The sequence below is a fragment of the Chrysemys picta genome, chromosome 7 (genome assembly GCF_011386835.1).
Source record: "Chrysemys picta bellii isolate R12L10 chromosome 7, ASM1138683v2, whole genome shotgun sequence".
Taxonomy (NCBI): domain Eukaryota; kingdom Metazoa; phylum Chordata; order Testudines; family Emydidae; genus Chrysemys; species Chrysemys picta.
This window is the reverse complement of record NC_088797.1, coordinates 34103499-34120781: the sequence shown is the minus strand read 5'-3', so window position 1 is coordinate 34120781 and position 17283 is coordinate 34103499. Positions and strand designations below refer to the sequence as shown.

Genomic DNA, 17283 nt, shown 5'->3' with positions numbered 1-17283 from the left:
GAGGAGGGGCGGATCCCTGCGCGTGACAAAGCCGCCTGGAGCGCGGGCCAGGAGCCTCTCCGCCCCTCAGGAAAGCGCTGGAGTGGGTGGGGGCTAGTTCTCTGCAGGAGCCCTGGGCACGGACTGAGCTCTCTGGCCGCCTGGCCCTGCCCCCGCCATGTGTCAGAGGCACCGGCCACGTGCGGCATCGCTCCTCCTGCAGGGGGCGCTTCCCCTCCCCCCCCGGGCCACCGCTGGTAGGGACCCCCTTGCAGTCTGTTTCCTGGGGCACAAGGCTTAACCCCATCTAACCCCATCCTGCCCTTGCTGCAGGCAGCCTGAAGGCCTTCGCCAGCAATGTGGGCGGGAAGGGAGAGGAGCAGCTTCCCACCGTGGGGGTGGGCGGCGGCTGTTCTCTCTATGATGAGACTTATCACAGACCTGTGCTGACAGCCCTGTGAGGACCCCAAATAAATCTGAGGAGAACAGACTTGCCTCCACCCCTATGGCCAGGGCTATGCAGGGCAGCCATGCCATGATACTGTGGACCATCAGGGAGCTTGCCCATGTTGGGGTGTAGTTGTCCACTTTGCCATGGGGACCATATGTCTATTCCATATTTCTAATGCTGTTTCTTTGTATGCAGGGTTTAAAGCTCGTGAGTGCTTGCTAGGTGAGTTGCAAATGCCTTCATGTATGCTGGAGCTTGTGTAGCACTGGTTAGAGATGCACCTCCTCACCCATTCAAACTCCTTCCCAGGGCTCAGCCCAGCTCCCAGGGGCAGGTGTTTCTGGTATTTGGGACATTTAGGGTGGCCATAGGGTCCATGGCTAAATTTATAAGGCCATAGTGTCATACTGTCTGATGTCTAAATGACTGAAATTCCCAGATGCTTGCCTGGCATAGAAAGTTAGCCAAGTGGGAGTCGGGCATGCTACGGGGTGGTGGTGACATGTCACTGTTAATGCAGCATATCATTGCTGTTAATTGGATGCCTGGTCTTGGGAGGAGGGTGGTGTATGAAGTGCTGCAAAGATGATAAATGCTGAACTCTCTCTTTCTGAGACTTCAGTGGAGAAAATCTTTACCAGATTCTGAGTGGCACTGACTTTAGCTCAGGTAGGTGTGGATTACATTTAGGTCCCTGTGGCCTGGTACTTCAGCCCTGCAGGGAGTGGAGCAGCCCCTTGTTGAACAGCACCTGAAGAGAGCATATGCCCACATTGCCCTTAACATAGGGAGTGGGTAGACCAGGTTGTAGGAATGGTGCTCTTATAGGAGGAGAGTCAGTGACTGCATGTTAAGGTTCATGTGTGTCTCTTTTCTCAGGCATGGGTCTTACCAGTCATGTGCATCTGCAGCCTCTTCACATGTGAGTAGTTGAGCTTTTTCCATCTCTGATGAAAATGATACATAGAACATGGGGTGGTCTACACAGGGGAAACCAGCTCCATTACACCATGGTGAGGGTGCAGCTGTCTTCCCTAATGTGGCTAGGATGGGAGCAGGGATACATATTGTTGCCTTGGGGCTTGAGTGGAGCCTCATCCACTGACTCTCTATCTGCTCTGTTTGTCTCCTGTGTGGAACAGCCTTGCCTCTCCAAATATGCATCCCTCTTAGACCAGCAGAAACTGTGCCCTGCTTGGAATGATGGCTGGGCAGGGTGGAGGGGGATGGTCAGTGCTGGCTTGGGATCTGTGTGTATTGGACTGATCCAAACTTCTACTTCCTCCTCGCTGCAGCAGAGCTGTCCACCATGTTTTGAGTTTTCAGTAAATGGTAGTGCATGCTAGGGTAGCATCTAGGGGTGTGTGTAGGGTTTTTTCCCCTCTGAGGATGGGGATTTGTGGCTCCACAGATGGCTCTGACCATTCCTGTGTGCCTGGCAGCTCAATCCTCTACCCAGCTTGAGGACTGCTGCAGTGGTTGGTCAGTGTAGGCTGCAAGGTGGGTCTATTTCCCTTGGACACACAGTCAAGCTTCTGCTCCCCTGCTGTTCAGTGATGAATGCAAACAGACAAGCATATGGCTGAGTGTCTGTGATGCCAGCTTACTTCTGAGAACTTGAAGATCATCCTTGGGGAGGTATTTTTGGTCTAGGAATAGGGTTAACCTGCCCTTTCTGTTTCAGGTTACCCCTGCCCCCAGATGGAGTCCGGCCTCATATACAGGTAGGTTTAGGAGCCCTGCTAAGGCTCTGTGTGTGCTGAGCATTCCCCTCCGGGTATATCAGTGCCCAAGCCCCCTTGCCATGTGATCTGAACCAGTTCCTCTGAAAAGTTTTGAAGAACATTGGTCAATAAGCATGTTAGAGTTCTGATGGCAGCTGGCCCTTGGGCCAAAGATGCTGCTCATTCAGACACCTGTCTCACAGGGCTCTCTGCTTTCCCTCTAGGTGAACTCCTCCTGGGGTGAATGCCTGTCTCAGGTAAATGCATCTCCTACACAGTGTCCCTAGCATGGTAGGGCCTAGCCAGTTCCCCTTCTGTAGCTTTGGGATGGGCCATTACTTTGACGGTTGGCAAGTGGCAGTTTGAAAGGATGACACAATGTTAGCTGGACGACACTTGTCTCATGGCATTTGAGTTACCAAAGCCCTGATCAGACTGCTCTGGCTCTGCTCCAATGAGCTGTGCCCCATTCCTGTGCTCACTGACCCGATTCTCTTCTCTGTACAGGTGAGATGCCTTGATCTGGGAAGGGTGAGTGACCTACACAGTCCTAGTGCCCCCTCTGTCCACTATCCCAATGAGGAAACTTGTGCCTATCTTACTGTCTGTTCTGGTACCAGAACCTGCAAAGGTGAACCCACTGGTACCTGCAGCATGAGAGGAGGAGAACATGCTCCAAGAGGAACAGTCTGATGGGACATTGGGCTGGGTCTGACATTGTTCCCTGAGTGTAATGGCTAATTAACCCACACCTTTTGCCCCATAACACCGTGCTCTGCACACTGCCATCTCAGGCAGGAGAAGCATCCTGTAAAACAGCAAGGGGAGAGGGATGTACTCCCAGTGCACCTTGTATCTGAGCAATGGGGTGATGGAATACCACTGAGCAGAGAGCAAACACTAATCAGATGCTCTGGTTCTTTTCAGGTGCCTGGAGTGAGAGTCTTGGCCAGCTCCTGACCCAGCTGCCCAGGTAAGGGTGTGCACAGATCATCAGCTGATGATGATGGGTGGGGCTCAGTCCTAGTTGCCTGTTCCCACTGACATGATGAACTCACTTTGGAATCTCGTTCGGCTGAACATTACTGTTGAGACTCTGACTCTGAGGCTTGGTGATGAACAGGCTGCAGGCTTTGCCTCATCAGGAAGCTTATTCCGGGGATGCAAGTTTAGAATGCAAGGCCTCAAGGATTCAGATCAAATAACCTCTCTTTCCCCTAGGTTAAAGATGCTGGAGTTGATGGCTCCACTGCACTGAGTCACGGGTAAGTGCCCTTCAACTCTCTCCAGGGCTCTTTGCAAATGTCCCTTACATAGAAACATGTGTAAGACCAGATGCTGCAGTTCTCCCTGTGCAGCTCTGCCTGTCTGGGGCATGCGTTGCAAATATCACTGAGATCAAATTTTCCTCCCCAAACAACTGGGACAAGGGGCATGGAGGGAGTAGGGCTTCGTTGTGGTGTCAGGGCAGCCAGCTCTGGGTGTGTTTAAACCTGTTGTGGTAGTGCCGAGGGGGCCTAGTCAGCACCCAGTTGTGGCAGGCATGATACTGTGCTGTCTTGTGGGGTAAAAGGTGCTCACTGCAGTTTTAATGATGAGCCAAACTAGCTCACTTTGATTTACTATAAACATGAAAATATTTGAACAACTGAGAAACTGCGCAGAGCAGGGGATGAGTTTGGGGCATCTGTGCTGGGGAGTAGCTGACTGGGTTGTCTTGTTCCAGCAGGTAGCCAGAGGCCTGTGGTCTGAAGTGCCTGGAATGGTGAGTGATTGATGGGCCTAGGGGTGTAAAGGAGGGATAGGCAAGGGGAGCTAAGCAGAGATCACACCTGCCCCTCGCTGTAAGCTGAATGGCAAGCTCTGCCCTATGGCAGGGGTCCTGTCCCATTCTCTGGCTCCTCAGTGATGAGACCCCCTACCGCCCCAGTCTGATCCCCATGACTGAGTGGTTCCCTCTGAGGCCAGGAGCCTGGTAGCAGTGTGGGTTGAGAACATGGTGGCCTGCTCCTTGCACAGCCCTCCAACAGTTGTTTGTTTGGTTTCAGGAGCCTTGGATTTCCTGCCAGGGAATGGGCAGTCAGCCATTGGAGCTGCAGGTAGGCTGATAAGCACCAATTGGGGAAGGGACTGATAGAGAGGAGCTCTGCTCCCTCCATAGCAATACAGGTGGGGATGGCCCCACTTGTCCCTGGGCTGTGGGTGAGAGGTAGGTAGGTGCCATGTCCTGATGAGGAAACCAGGTCACGTCTTACTGTCCATGCTGGTCCAGAACCTGCCAAGGTTGAACCCACTGGGCCGGTGGAGAGAGAGGAGGAAACTCTGTTCCAAAAGGAACCGTCTGATGGGACTTCGGCAGCATTGGGGTGAGGGGTGGGGTATGCCATGGGAAGCAGCTCTCCTGCAATTCTCCCCTTGTTTCTCATAGGGCTGCCTGGAAGCATGGCTCATCCGAGCACTGCAGGTGAGTGTAATTGCCACTGACTCTGTACTTGCTCCCTGTGTGCTGATCCTCTCCCACATCCGGGGATGAGCTGTCTCACTCCTTGTGCTGGTGCACCCACCTCATAGCATGGTGCCTTCTGCTGGCATTGACTAGCTCCACCCCCCACCCCCACCCCCGACCCTTTCCCTTTCCTCAGGCATGAGGTTGAGTATATGATGAGCACTTACCGCCCCAGTCTGATGCTGGTGACTGACTGGTACTTTCTGACGCTTGACCCTGGGGGTCTGTCTGCCCCTGGCCAGGGGCACTCCTCTCACTGGTCTCCTTCCCTCCTGCAGGTTGGAGCATGTGGGCCAGATGCAGCTTTTCCATCACACCTGCCTCCAGGAAGAAGAGCTCTCCCTGCTGAGCTGTGACAAACCCAGCAGCAGCTTAGTGTTGGTGGGGGCAGTCGGCCCCTTAGTGTGTGGTTCTGTGTACTGATGGTTAAATAAAACATCTCTGCACAGAGCAGCTGGAGCCTTGGTGTCATGTTGGGCCTTGGAGTGTGCATCACAAGTCCTGCTGGGGGCATGAGCTGGCTGGTGTCATGCTGGGGGAGGAGGGAGTTACTAGGTGGAGTTAGGGCCCTGCTCACCCATACCTGCAGTGATGGGGTACAGCTCCCTGGATGAAGCTTAGAGGTGGGCTGGGCTCTCTTATGCTAAAGAAAAGGAGCCTCATTCTGGCTTCATGCCAGCTGGCCCATGGGGCCCCTGTCTCCACAAGGGGCAGAGTTGCTGGTTTGTGCCTAAGCTGTCCTGCATCCTAGTGACTGAGGCTAGTACTCCTGCCATGCCACAGCAGGCTGTCTCCATCCCCAGCTAACAGCTGAGGCAGGACACTAAATGCACTCTCAGCCCTTGCATAGCCTGAAGTTGTACCGCCCACAATGGCAGGGTTGTGGGCACGTCTCTGTCCTTGGTTTCAGCCAGTGTGCTGAGCAGGAGCAATGTCCAGTACCTGACTGCTGTGTGACAGGGCTGGAATGTGTCATGCTGAGGGAACTCCTGGCGTGTCATCAGTCTTTCCTCCATCCTGCCTTGGCCTGACCTCCCTGCAAGCCCTAGAACTGACCTGTGCACAGGCAAGTGAGTTTAAACTCCTCTTGGCTCACTCAGCTTTAATTGAGTGGCTGAGTTGGAGAGGGTGAAGCTGGTGGAACTAGGCCACAGGTCTGTCCTAGCTCAGAGTGCTCTACTTCCTGTCAAGGGTTCTTGGATATTCCTAAGGTGCACTGCCCATGCCTCCCTTCTCTGGTGTATTTAACCCTTATGCACCTGAGTGGGAACCTAATACAACCTACTTTACAGGCCCAAAGGGGTGGAATCCTGCTTGGGTACAGCTGGGACCAGAACCCTAGTTCACAGTATGTCTATCCACTCCTTGGGATTGTCATGTGAGGGGCTGTACTAGGATGGTGCAATAACAGCTGCTGGTGCCAGCATAGCCAGAGCAGTAGCTGAGCTGGTTCTAAGCTGCTGCACACAGATGCATCCACATAGAGGTTCCATCTGATACAGGTTGGGTACTTCTGCAATGGCAGGCTTGCAACTCCCTGCAGGGTAGCTGTATAAGCCAGAGCTGAGCAAGGCCCTGACCCTCATACAACAGCTCCTAGTTCTGCCTCTGTAATGCAGGGTGAAGGATGTGGTGTAGTTGTAGTTGTGTCGGTCTCAGGATATTGTTGAGTCAGACATACTAGCCTTCTGCAACACAGACTCAGGGTCTGGTCCAGGCCCTAAAGCTGCAGCTTTAACTGAAAACAGATCAGCAGGTTACCTGGCTCTAGCACCCAGATACCCAGTTCCCCATGCTATCCAAACCCCAAATAAATCCATTTTACTCTGTATAAAGCTTATACAGGGTAAACTCATAAATTGTCAGATTTCAGAGTAGCAGCTGTATTAGTCTGTATCCGCAAAAAGAACAGGAGTACTTGTGGCACCTTAGAGACTAACAAATTTATTAGAGCATAAGCTTTTGTGGGCTACTGCCCACTTTGGATGCATGTAGAGTGGAACATATTGAAGGGATATATACACACACACACAGAGAGCATGAACAGGTGAGAGTTGTTTTACCAACTCAGAGGCCAATTAAGTAAGAGAAACAAATTTTTTTGAAGTGATAATCAAGATATCAAACTGTCTGTACTGGGCTAAGAAGTGTGAGAATACTTACAAGGCTGAGCCATTACAAACATTGAATCTATCTCCCCTTGTAAGTATTCTCACACTTATCAATATATATCTGAAACCTGTCATTAATAAATAAGTGATTTTTATTAAGTATAAAAATTAGGATTTAAGTGGTTTCAAGTAATAGAACAAAATAAGCCACCAAGCCCAATAAAGCAAAAACATGCAACTGATTATAGGTACTATCTCACCCTCAGCAATGTTCCAATATGCTTTTTTCACACACTAGACTCCTTCCTAGTGCGGGCCCAGTCCTTTCCCCAATACAGTCCTTATTAGTTCCAGCAGACTTCTCAGGTGGTAACTAGGGGTTTTCTCATGACTGGCCACCTTTCTTCTGCTTTACCTCCCCCCCTTTTTTTTTAATAGCTTTGGCACAAGGTGAGAGTCCTTTGTTTCTCTGGGTCCACACCCCTCCTAAATGGAAAAGTACCAGATTTAAGATGGATTCCAGTGTCAGGTGACATGATCACATGTCGTGTGAGACCTCAGCCTCCATTACATAGGAAGGTTTGCAAGTAAACAAAGACATTTACAGTTCATTAATTCTGAAGCACCCTTACATACTTCCACTTAATATGTTTACATCAGTAATACAAGTTTATATCTTATTCTCCTAACTTCAGACATAGAAATAATTCATGCAAACAACTAGGAAGAACAAAGATTATAAGCTTTGTAATGATACCTTACAAGAGACCTTTTGCATAAAGCATATTCCAGTTACATCATATTCACATTCATAAGCATATTTTCATAAAGCATATGGAGTGCAATGTCACAGTAATATCTTATTGGACCAATTTCTCTGGGTAAGAGAAGCTTTTGAGCCACACCGAGCCCTTCTTCAGGGTGAAGGAGACTTTCCTCCCTTGTATTTAGTTTGGGCCCACCCTGCTCCAGGACCACTGAGGAGTCCATGGCTATGATGGGCTGGGACCCTCTGCCCAAACCCTGGCTGGGAAGCTGTGAGATCTGTGCTCCAAGAGCTGCCCCGGGGCAGGTGTGTGGCCTTGCCTAGGTTGTCATATGCTAGGGCTAAAGTGTGGATTCTACAGCTCATAGAGAAGAAAGAGCTATGTGTGGGATGGGGCCAAGCTTCTGCTAGGCTCAGACTCCTTTGGGTGCCTGATGACCTTAGAGCTGGGCTGGCCCCCCCTCATGCTGAAGAAATTCTGGTTTGCACATGCCACAGAGTATTAGGGGTCTCTCGCTGCCCCCTCAAGGTACAGAGGTGCTGGCTTGGCACCTGAGCTGTGTGGGATGCCTGTAGCCAAAACTGCCTCATAGCAATCTCCCCAGTGGGCAGAGCTGTGAGTTACCACCTCTCTTCCTCCCCACTCAGACTCTGCTGGGGAGCCCCTGCAGCTGGCCATCTGGCTGATGGGTTCCTGGGTGCAGGAGATGCTGTGAACAGGGAGAGGTTAACCTGTCTGAGCCTGTCGCAGCAGCTGCCTGCCTGACCTTGGGGAGCCCAGGATTAACTCAGGCAAACTCCCACCTCAGCCAAACCTGCTGCTAAAAGGGGCCTTGACAGCCAGCCCTAGGCTCGCATCTGTCAGGGCAGAACCAAGTAGCTGAGACCTGCTCACCATGGTGGCAGCCACTTTGGGCTCTGTGGGAGGGGAGCTAGCTATGCCAGCATGCAGCAGCAGCGGGCACTGTGCCCACTTGAGCAGGCCCCAGTGCCTAGGCAGTGTCTATTCTCTGCTGCTACTGAAGGCAGGGAAGGTGAAAGCTGAGTGGGGGGCAGCTACATGAGCCAGGTGTATGTGTGGTCTGTGCTCACATACTGGGACCCACAGAGGAAGCTGCAGGGACAGTGAAAGCCTCTCCATGCCTGTTTCTCTGGGGAAGCTTCTCTACCTTGCTGTCACCCTTCTGCAGGGGAACTGGGGGGCAGGGTGGTGTCCTGAGGAACTGGGATAGGAGGACATAAGTCCCAGGCACTGGGGGGTCAAATGCAGCAGCTGGCAAGGTATAGGGCCCAAACTTTGGGGTTGGGTTATGTGGGGCCTTGGGCTCAGGCATGGGAGGGGAGGTTTGGAAGCTGGGGTGGTGCAGATGCAGGGTCAGGTCTCGGGCTCTGGGATGGGGTGCTGGGATGCAGGCTCAGCCCTTCGTAACAGGTTTCTCCCTCTGCAGGTGTGGTGCTCATGAGTACTGCTGTGTCTCTAATGCCAGGAGGGTGAGAGTCTGGCCAAGATCTTTATGGTGTTGGACCTGGAGGTGCTCCCTAGAGAGAAGATGGCTTCCCCCTTCAAGCTCATTGCACACACACACCATTCTCCCCAGAGGCACCTGCAGGACTGCATGGGCAGTGGGAACCTGGGGCTGCTAAGCCAACATGCCTGCTTTTGCTTTGCTGTCACCAGGCCATTCCAGGAGGCAGAGGGTGTGGATTAGCGCTGTGTCTGGGCCATGTGCCCTGGGGGTGCTGCCTGCCCAGCCCTGCTCCTGGCATTGCACTGACCACCCTTCCTGGCCATACTCAGGAAGGCAGCTGATGCACAGGCTCTGGAAAGCAGGAACCCAACAAGCCACTGCTCTTGCTCTGGCTTTGCTGAGACTCCCATGCTCTGCTGGATCTGATGGGAGGAACTGGGCTCTGCGGAGGAGGGGCCTAGACAGACTGTGACCCCATAAGGGATGGTATTTGTGCTGCTCCTTATGGGGTGGGGGAAGAATGAACAGGCAGCAGGCGGGAACGTTGCGAGTAGAACTAGGTGTAGGCAGGAAAGGGTTCGGTGAGACACCACGGAGCGGAAGCAAACCCGGCCCGGGCCTGTCACGAATCGCGAAGTCTAACATCCGGCTTCCGGCGTAATACTGTAAGCGGTCCGGCCCCGCACCACTTCCCTCCTCTTTTAGCACATTCTGGCCCACCAGGACAGCCAGAAGGGAGCGAGCCGGAGCGGATAGAGAGAGATAGCGGGGCAAGATGGCGTCTTCTGCGCGGTGGAATCACGTGTGGGTTGGATCCGAGACTGGCATCCTGAAAGGTATCGGGGAGGGCGGCCGTGATGGGGGGGGGGTCTTGTCCCAGTCTCTTCTCCCTGCCTCCGGCTGTGACCATTTTTCGTCTCTTTCCTAGGGGTGAACCTGCGGCGGAGACAGGCCACCAACTATGTGGCGGCCTCGGCACTGCGCCGGGATGAGGGCGTCTGCGCCATGTGCTGGGGGGACCCCTCCGAGTCCGAGGTGAGGGGCCCGGGGCGGCGGCGGGAGGGGCTGCAGCCGAAGGGCTGGGGCGGCGGGGGGAGGGGCTGCAGTCGGGGGCGCCCCCTGACCACTCTCCTTCCCCAGATCCTCGTCGGCTGCCTGGATCGGTCGGTGAAGCTGTTCAGCACCGAGAAGGGAAAGTTCACAGAGTCGCGGCAATGTCTGGGCGGGGAGGGCTCGTTCTGCGGCCTGGCCGTGCACGACAGGTGGGTCCCGCGCCCCGAACCAGGCAGCTGCCCCCCAGCTCCATAGTGCCTGTTTCCAGCTTTTTATCCGTGGGCCTATCTAACCCCAGGTTTCACCCATCCTCCCCCCCCCCCCGTCCCCTCTCACCCGGGATCGGGCCTATCTAACTCCAGGTCTCTCACGTTCTCCTCCTCCTGGGAGATTCATGGATCCCTTTATCCCAAGTCTCCTCCTCTCCGTCCCCACCCCATCAGATCTGTAGATCCATCTAACCCTGGGTCTCACGCAGCCAAGCCCTGGATTAGATCATTTACCCTTTGCTCCCTGCCACCACCAGGTTAGTCCCGGGAGCTCCTTGAACCTCATGCACATGCCTACCATTGGATCAGACCAATGGGCCCATCTAGCCTCCTGTCCTGTCTCTTACAGCAGCTGATGTTGGATGGTTCACTCAGAGACTTAATCTGTCCTGCTGCCAAAAAGAAATAAACCCATGGGGGGGGGGGGAGAGCGGGGGAGAAGCATCTTTCACCCTCTTTAGGCAGGAGATTCAAGTTCCCTTTGTGACACCCACTTCTTGTCTGCCTATCCATGCATCCATCCATCTCACCCCCTAATTCCAGTAGTGAGTGTGGCCCGTGTCTGCTGTTAGAAACTAACAATGATTTATTTCTCTCTCCTCCCTATCTGGATTTTCTCCCTCTCACCCCCACCATTTGGCCGGCATGTTCAGTTCCATCATCACCTGTGTGGAGTCTGGTCTCCTCAAGGTCTGGCGGGATGCCTCATCTGAAAACGTAAGGCTCTCATGGGGAGAGGCCTGGTGCAGTGGATGCTGGGTTGGTGGTGGGGTATGGCTAAGTGGGGGATGCTGCATTGGGAAGGAATCTGAGCCGGATTAGGGTTAACACTGTTGCCTTCCAGGCTGGTCCCAGGGAATCGAGCTGTGTGGGGACAATTCCTGTTTGCTCTGTGGGGAGGGGTAAGTGCAGTGGATCTCAGTCCTGCCAGGATCCCTGCACTTGGTGGTATCATAACTCCCTCTTTTCTGCTGCCCCATTTAGATGGAAACCCAGGTGGGGGCTGGCGTGTGCCGTATGCGCCAGAACCCTGCCCAGCCGCAGTCTGTGGGGACAGGTGGGAAGGAGAACGCTCTGAAGGTCTGGGACTTGCACCGGCCTGAGGAACCCATCTTCCGTGCCAAAAATGTGAGTGCTTGCCCTAGATGTTCCCCTACAAGCCCATGCTCTAGGGAGCCCTGGCCATGCCCTCTATCAGCATCTGCCCTGGCTGCCCCCAGGAGGAGGGAAGCCCTTGGCCTGGCTCTAAGTCTATATCCTACCCCTTGGGGGAGAGTCTGTCCTGACCCCACCTATTGTTCCCTGAGCCTGTGCCCACCATACACACTCCTCCTCCCTTCGTCCCTCCCCCCAATCCCTGACAAGATCTACATTTCATCTCCTGACCCTGCCCGAAGCTCAGTACCCTCTCAGGCCATGTGGGAGCAAACCCAGCCCAGGCCTTGTGGTTCCACTTACCCCGCCTCACCCCTCTCGGCAGGTGCGGAATGACTGGCTCAATCTCCGAGTCCCTGTGTGGGAGCGTGACCTGCAGTTCCTACCTGGCTCTGAGAAGATTGTCACCTGCACTGGGCACCACCAGGTAGGAGCCTGAGGAGTGGATTGGGCTGCAATGAAGGGACTGGAGTTTGTAGGGGGGAGGTGGTATTAGGGTCTGGAGGACCGTGTAGGTAGGGGGATTGGGTTCTGGAGGAGGTCTGGGGAGGGACTTGGGAGGCGGTGGGGGTGTGAGCTGGATTGAGGTGGGAAAGGGATCAGGGTCTGGGGAGCCCACAGAGGCAGGGATGAGTAGACGGGGGTCTGAGAGGCTGGGAGTAGAGGGAGAGGGACCTGGGGAAGGGGAGGTGCAGGATGGTGTTTGGGGTGGGGGAGATGGGAAAGGGGATCAGTCTGAGGTGCAAACAGGGTGGGGGATTGTGGAGCAGGGGGAATGGAGGGAAGAGTTGGGACGATAGAGGTGTTGGATTGGGGTTTGGAGGGGTTGGGCAGATGGAGAAGGGGAATCAGGGTCTGAGATGCAGAGGATAGAGAGGCGGAGGGGCATTCAGGTGTTTGGAGGGTTCGTTTCCTGACAGTAACTGACCTCTGATGCCCCCAGCTCATCTGCTTGGGGCAGTGGTTGCCTGCCAAGGAGGGAGTGTGCGGGGCCACTTTGACGCCCTCTCTGTCTCTCCCAGGTGCGGCTGTACGACCCCAGCTCCCCACAGCGGCGCCCTGTGCTGGAGGCAACCTATGGGGAATACCCCCTCACAGCCCTCTCCCTCACCCCTGGTGCTGAGTAGGTCACTCTCCCTGCCGGCTGAGGGGGCGGGGGCACTGAACACAGTTGAGGGAGGGCAGGGCAGTGGCTCTGTGGCTTGGGGTGAGGCACCCGTCTACGAATGCCAAGGGCGGGCAGCTGAGAACTATTCAGAGCTCAGCACCAGACCTCCATTTGGTTCTGTTTGGTGGGAGGCAGCACTGGCTCCTGGGTCAGAGCAGGGGGGCTGGGAGTCCAGGCTCCTGGGTTCTTTTCCCAGATCTGGGTGGAGAGTGGGTTGGGGTGGAGGGGAAGGAGCTGCTGATGGCTCCTTGGTGGGTGGTGGAGTGCAGAAGCCTGGCTGGGCAGTGAGTATCGCTGTGACCATGGGGTGGGGAGTTAGAGCGGTGGCTCCTGTCCTGCCTGTGCCTAACACCCATCTCCTTGCAGCTCTGTGGTGGTAGGCAGCTCGCACGGGGACATGGCTGTCATTGACCTGCGGCAAGGTGAGCAGGGGCTGGGGCATGGCTGCAGCCCATAGCACTTTGCTGCTGCCAGCCTCAGGGCATGGAGGGGCTAATGTTGGGAGGGAGTATGGGAGAGGGAACATTGTTCCTCTTGGGGCAGGGGAGAAGTCTGGCCTGTGGGAGTGGAGGAGGGATTCGTGGGGGTGGAAAGTTAGGAGGTGAGACTCGGTTGAGGTTGAGTCAGTGGAGAGGGTGCTACTGGGCCCTCTGGCTTGGATCTCTGGGGGTGGGCCTGGGGGCTGGCTCAGTGATGGTCCGTCTCTCTCTGCGGCAGGACGGCTGGTGAAATGCCTGAAGGGCTTTGCTGGGAGTGTGCGCAGCGTCCAGTGTCACCCCACCCTCCCACTCGTGGCTTCCTGTGGCCTTGACCGCTTCCTGCGGGTACATAATATCGAGGACAAGCACCTGGTACACAAGGTGAGAGCTGCGCCCTCCGCCCCCCCATGCAAGCACCCCTGCTGGGAGGGGCCGGAGCTGCAGTGATTCCCTCTCCCTTATGGACATGGTGCTGTATCCTGATCTCTGACCCCTGTTGTTTGCAGGTGTATCTGAAGTCCCGGTTGAACTGCCTGCTGCTGACCAGCCGTGAGAAGTGGGAGGTGAGTGTGGTGGGAAGGGAGGGAGCAGAGGGGGCTCCCTCTTGGGTGTGGGAGCTCTATTTGTGGGGTCGCTGCACCTTGGCTGCCTGTCTCCTGGCTGCATTGTTATTGGGTTGAGGGTGTTGGGGACAGGGAGCAGGGGAGAGACCTCAGGGCCGGGGCCTTCTGCTCCCCTAAACCTGCTTAAGGTAATGGGTAGGGACCCTTCCCTTGTCCTTCTATGGGGGCCCCTTCACGTAGTCAGGGGACTGCAGGGGGCGCTGCTTGTTTTGACTGTGCCTCCCCCCCCCCACCCCCAGGATGAAGAACCTGAACCTGCAGCCCCCCAAGCAGACGTGAAGGAGGAAAAAGATGAGCTGTGGGATGGCATGGAGACGGTGGCTACCAAAACAGTGCTCAAGCGCAGGGCGGACCCCAATGTCCGGGAGACCCAGCTAGGCAAGCGTCCCAAGAAGCAGAAGAGAACAAGCGCTGGGCCTTGAGGGGGGCGAGTGGGGAGCTTATGCCCCAGCCAGAAAGGATAATGAACTCGCTCCCCACCCCGGCCATAGGGACTCCTGCCTGGACAAGGGGAGGGGAAGCCTCATGTCTCTGCTGGCCAGAGGCACCAGCCTCTCCCCTGCTGCTGAAAGGGACTGGGGTGGAGTGGGGGTGGAAATGTGCCAGCCCTAGCTGGGGTTGGCAGGGCCCTAACCTCTCAGAGAATGCTGCCCCCGCTTGGACAAGGTGGGTTGAGCTGGGGGCAGTCACAGCCCACTGTGGGGCTGGAGGGCAGAGCTGGGTCCATTAAGGCCCATTCCATTGGCCAGCAAGTGGAGCAGATATTTTGGGTAAGAGATTTGGACCTACCCCCTGGACACCCAAGCTGTAATGGCCATCACACAGCAGTGTAAAAAGAACCTGTAACCGTGCCTTGTTCTGGAAGTGTGTGTGTGTGTGTGTCTGTGGGGGGTGTGGTGGGATGGTGCATTGGCATGAGCCCTACTCTTTGCTCTTTCCTAGATGGTCCACTGCCTATAGGGGGAGGGCTGCCCCCAGGGTGGATATTGGAGGAGGGACCCCTGTACATGACCCCCCCACACACACACACATCAGCTCTCCATCCACATGCAGCTCTTCTGTGCCCTAGCCCTTGGCTATCCCCTCTCTGCCCTGCCCCCAGCCATGGAGTCTCCTACATGGCCCCTCCTTGAGGAGCCTCTGCCCCCAGGGGGCCTGTCTCACCTGGGGCGGGCAGGACACGTGGGAAACGCAGCTGCGGTCTGCCCAGGTTGCCGTGGAGGAGCCGGAGGCGGGGCCGTGCCTCCGGGCGTGGTGCGGGCGGAGCCGCTGGGATGGATCCATGGGGGCAGGCCCGAGCCGGGCGGGGCGCTGTGTGTCCCCAGGAATCGGGGCCATGCCCCGGACCAAGCCCTCGCCTGGAGACTGGGACAGGGAGGCGCCGCCGGGCGCTGACCTCACAAAGTGCCCGGGGACCGCGCGGCGCCCGGAGCCGCGGGCGCCAGGTGGCGGCAGCGCACCCATGGGCTGCATGCACTCCGGCCGCGGATCCCGCGCCGCGGGGCCGGATGGAGCAGAAGGGCCCAGCGGCACTGCAGGTGGGGAGATCCCTGCCTTGGGTGGCATCCCGGGGGGAGGAATCCCTGCAGGGGGCGCGAACTGCAGGCGCGGGTGACCCCTGCCGGAGGAAAGTGGGGGTCCTGGTGGTATGGGGGGAGGCTGTGCAGGGGGAGGGGCTACACGTGTGTATGGGGGATCTTGGGGGGGAGATTCCTGCATTGGGAAGAGGGGGATCATGGGACTTCCGCAGGGGGTGGGGGTCTACACATGGGGGATGGAGTCCCTATAGGGGCAGGCTACTGGGTCCTTCATGCTGCTCCGTGATAGATAGAAATCTGTCAGTCTGTCCAGCTGGGGGGGGGGGGGAAGCTCCTTTGGCCCCCACTCCCTCCAGGTCACGCTCCTACCCCTGGGTCTGCTGGGGTCGCAGTGCACATTGCACTCTATGTCTTTGGGTTTATTCTCTGGGGAAACTCGGAGCCAATGAGGGGAAATTCCCATCCCTACTCTGCACAGAGCAGAGTGGAATCCAGGCATCCTGCTGCCCAGCTATCCCTCCGCTGTGACCAGCTAGACCCCACTGTTCTCCTAGAGCCAGGAATAGAACCCAGGAGCTCTGGATCCCCGACCTTCAACTGGACAACACTACTTCATGGTGGCTCTTCATTTGCCTTACCATAGAGCTTGTAAAGGTGTAGAATAAATATAAAATTAGAGAATTAAAGTTAGCTTGAGTTTGGCTGAAGATGTGTTGTAAAGAAAGACCTTGAAGGTAATGAGTTATAGGGCCAGAAGACATGAAGTAGGGAGCATGTCTGGTTCAAAGAATAACTAATGAAATAAGGGGACATTTCTGAAGAGAAGGCCTCTGACAGGTAGGGGTGACAGCAGATGGTTTTAAATAAGACAAAGAGAATCTGTTTTACAATGAGCCAACATGGCCCTTCGCATTCCACACACCAGTGTTATTGAAAAACTTAGGGCCCAGGTGAACCCACGTTTAGCCCATTTGTAATTATCTTAATCAGATGCTTATAAATGTTTTGTTACTGTCTGAATGTGGTAAATTGCTTATTATTTAGGCTTTGAAGGCAATTTGTTTAGAGCAATTGTATAAATATCATTTGGCCTTTGGATTTAATAAAGGAATTAATGGTTAAATCAGTATCATGATAATAGCCTGCATAAATAATAATTCCAAAGTTCTGGCACCCGTGGCAGGACAAATGACAATAATGTCAGTTGTTCTAAACTCCAGAGTGAAGGGGTTGCGATCTATCCTCTGGGGCCAACATAAGAACGGCCATTCTGGGTCAGACCAATGGTCTATCTAACCCAATATCCTGTCTTCTGACCGTGGCCAATGGCTCATGCTTCAGAGGGAATGACTAGAAGAAGGGGGCAATTATCAAGTGTTCCATCTCCTGTCGTCTCCTCCCAGCTTCTCACAGTTAGAGAATTAGGACACCCAGAACGTGGGGTTGCATCCCTGACCGTCTTCGGTAATAGCCATTGCTGGACCTATCCTCCATGAATCATCTAATTATTTTTTAATCCAGTTATAGTTTTGGCCTTCACAATATCCCCGGCAATGAGTTCCACAGGTTTACTGTGTGTTGTGTGAAATAGTATTTCCTTTTGTTTGTTTTAAACCTGCTGTTTATTACTTTCATTAGGTGACCCCTGGTTCTTGTGTTATGTGAAAGGGTAAATAACACTTCCTTATGCACTTGCTCCACAATATTCATGATTTTATAAACCTCTATCATATCCCCTCTTAGTCATCTCTTTTCCAGGCTGAACAGTCCCAGTCTTTTTAATCTCTCATATAGAAGCTGTTCCATACCCCTAATCATTTTTTGCCCTTCTCTGTACCCTTTCCAATTCTAATATATCTTTTTTGAGATGGGGTGACCAGAACTGCATGCAATATTCGAGATGTGGTCATACTATGGATTTATATAGTGGCATTATGATATTTTCTGTCTTATTATCTATCCCTTTCCTAATGGTTCCTAACATTCTGTTCG

At 54.6% G+C, this 17283-nt stretch overlaps 1 protein-coding gene and 9 non-coding genes across 11 annotated transcripts; all 10 read left to right on the top strand.

The window, feature by feature from the left end:
• Positions 1 to 1007: 1007 nt before the first annotated feature.
• Positions 1008 to 1083, top strand: LOC112058804 (small nucleolar RNA SNORD26). Its single transcript, XR_002887978.1, has one exon. It is a non-coding gene; the product is annotated as a small nucleolar RNA SNORD26 (small nucleolar RNA).
• Positions 1084 to 1978: 895 nt separating this feature from the next.
• On the top strand, positions 1979 to 2047 carry LOC112058803 (small nucleolar RNA SNORD27). The gene has a single exon (XR_002887977.1). It is a non-coding gene; the product is annotated as a small nucleolar RNA SNORD27 (small nucleolar RNA).
• Positions 2048 to 2231: 184 nt separating this feature from the next.
• On the top strand, positions 2232 to 2308 carry LOC112058802 (small nucleolar RNA SNORD28). Its single transcript, XR_002887976.1, has one exon. It is a non-coding gene; the product is annotated as a small nucleolar RNA SNORD28 (small nucleolar RNA).
• Positions 2309 to 2726: 418 nt separating this feature from the next.
• On the top strand, positions 2727 to 2853 carry LOC112058800 (small nucleolar RNA SNORD22). Its single transcript, XR_002887974.1, has one exon. It is a non-coding gene; the product is annotated as a small nucleolar RNA SNORD22 (small nucleolar RNA).
• Positions 2854 to 3195: 342 nt separating this feature from the next.
• On the top strand, positions 3196 to 3265 carry LOC112058805 (small nucleolar RNA SNORD30). The gene has a single exon (XR_002887979.1). It is a non-coding gene; the product is annotated as a small nucleolar RNA SNORD30 (small nucleolar RNA).
• Positions 3266 to 3740: 475 nt separating this feature from the next.
• LOC112058797 (small nucleolar RNA SNORD29) lies at positions 3741 to 3811 on the top strand. Its single transcript, XR_002887971.1, has one exon. It is a non-coding gene; the product is annotated as a small nucleolar RNA SNORD29 (small nucleolar RNA).
• A 241-nt stretch (positions 3812 to 4052) lies between these two features.
• On the top strand, positions 4053 to 4120 carry LOC112058798 (small nucleolar RNA SNORD31). Its single transcript, XR_002887972.2, has one exon. It is a non-coding gene; the product is annotated as a small nucleolar RNA SNORD31 (small nucleolar RNA).
• Positions 4121 to 4379: 259 nt separating this feature from the next.
• LOC112058801 (small nucleolar RNA SNORD22) lies at positions 4380 to 4504 on the top strand. Its single transcript, XR_002887975.1, has one exon. It is a non-coding gene; the product is annotated as a small nucleolar RNA SNORD22 (small nucleolar RNA).
• A 301-nt stretch (positions 4505 to 4805) lies between these two features.
• On the top strand, positions 4806 to 4873 carry LOC112058799 (small nucleolar RNA SNORD31). Its single transcript, XR_002887973.1, has one exon. It is a non-coding gene; the product is annotated as a small nucleolar RNA SNORD31 (small nucleolar RNA).
• Positions 4874 to 8860: 3987 nt separating this feature from the next.
• Positions 8861 to 14611, top strand: WDR74 (WD repeat domain 74). Of its 2 annotated transcripts, none has more exons than XM_024100340.3 (11): positions 8861 to 9842; positions 9935 to 10041; positions 10147 to 10268; positions 10982 to 11045; positions 11313 to 11456; positions 11809 to 11910; positions 12506 to 12606; positions 13018 to 13073; positions 13366 to 13511; positions 13637 to 13693; positions 13993 to 14611. In XM_024100340.3, the coding sequence occupies exons 1-11, from the start codon at positions 9782 to 9784 to the stop codon at positions 14173 to 14175; spliced, it is 1143 nt and encodes a 380-aa protein (XP_023956108.2). In that variant the 5' UTR covers positions 8861 to 9781; the 3' UTR covers positions 14176 to 14611. The 2 variants fall into 2 exon arrangements, with proteins under 2 accessions (XP_023956108.2, XP_005308041.2); XM_005307984.5 differs by having other exon boundaries at positions 8873 to 9842; positions 13369 to 13511.
• The last annotated feature ends 2672 nt before the right edge of the window (positions 14612 to 17283 follow it).

Bases quoted from the DNA above. Each gene is read 5' to 3' on its own strand.
- WDR74 (XM_024100340.3), top strand. From the start codon at position 9,782: ATGGCGTCTTCTGCGCGGTGGAATCACGTGTGGGTTGGATCCGAGACT. The intron at 13,512-13,636 runs GTGAGAGCTGCG...TGTTGTTTGCAG, and splicing joins ACAAGCACCTGGTACACAAG to GTGTATCTGAAGTCCCGGTT. The intron at 13,694-13,992 runs GTGAGTGTGGTG...CCCCACCCCCAG, and splicing joins CCAGCCGTGAGAAGTGGGAG to GATGAAGAACCTGAACCTGC.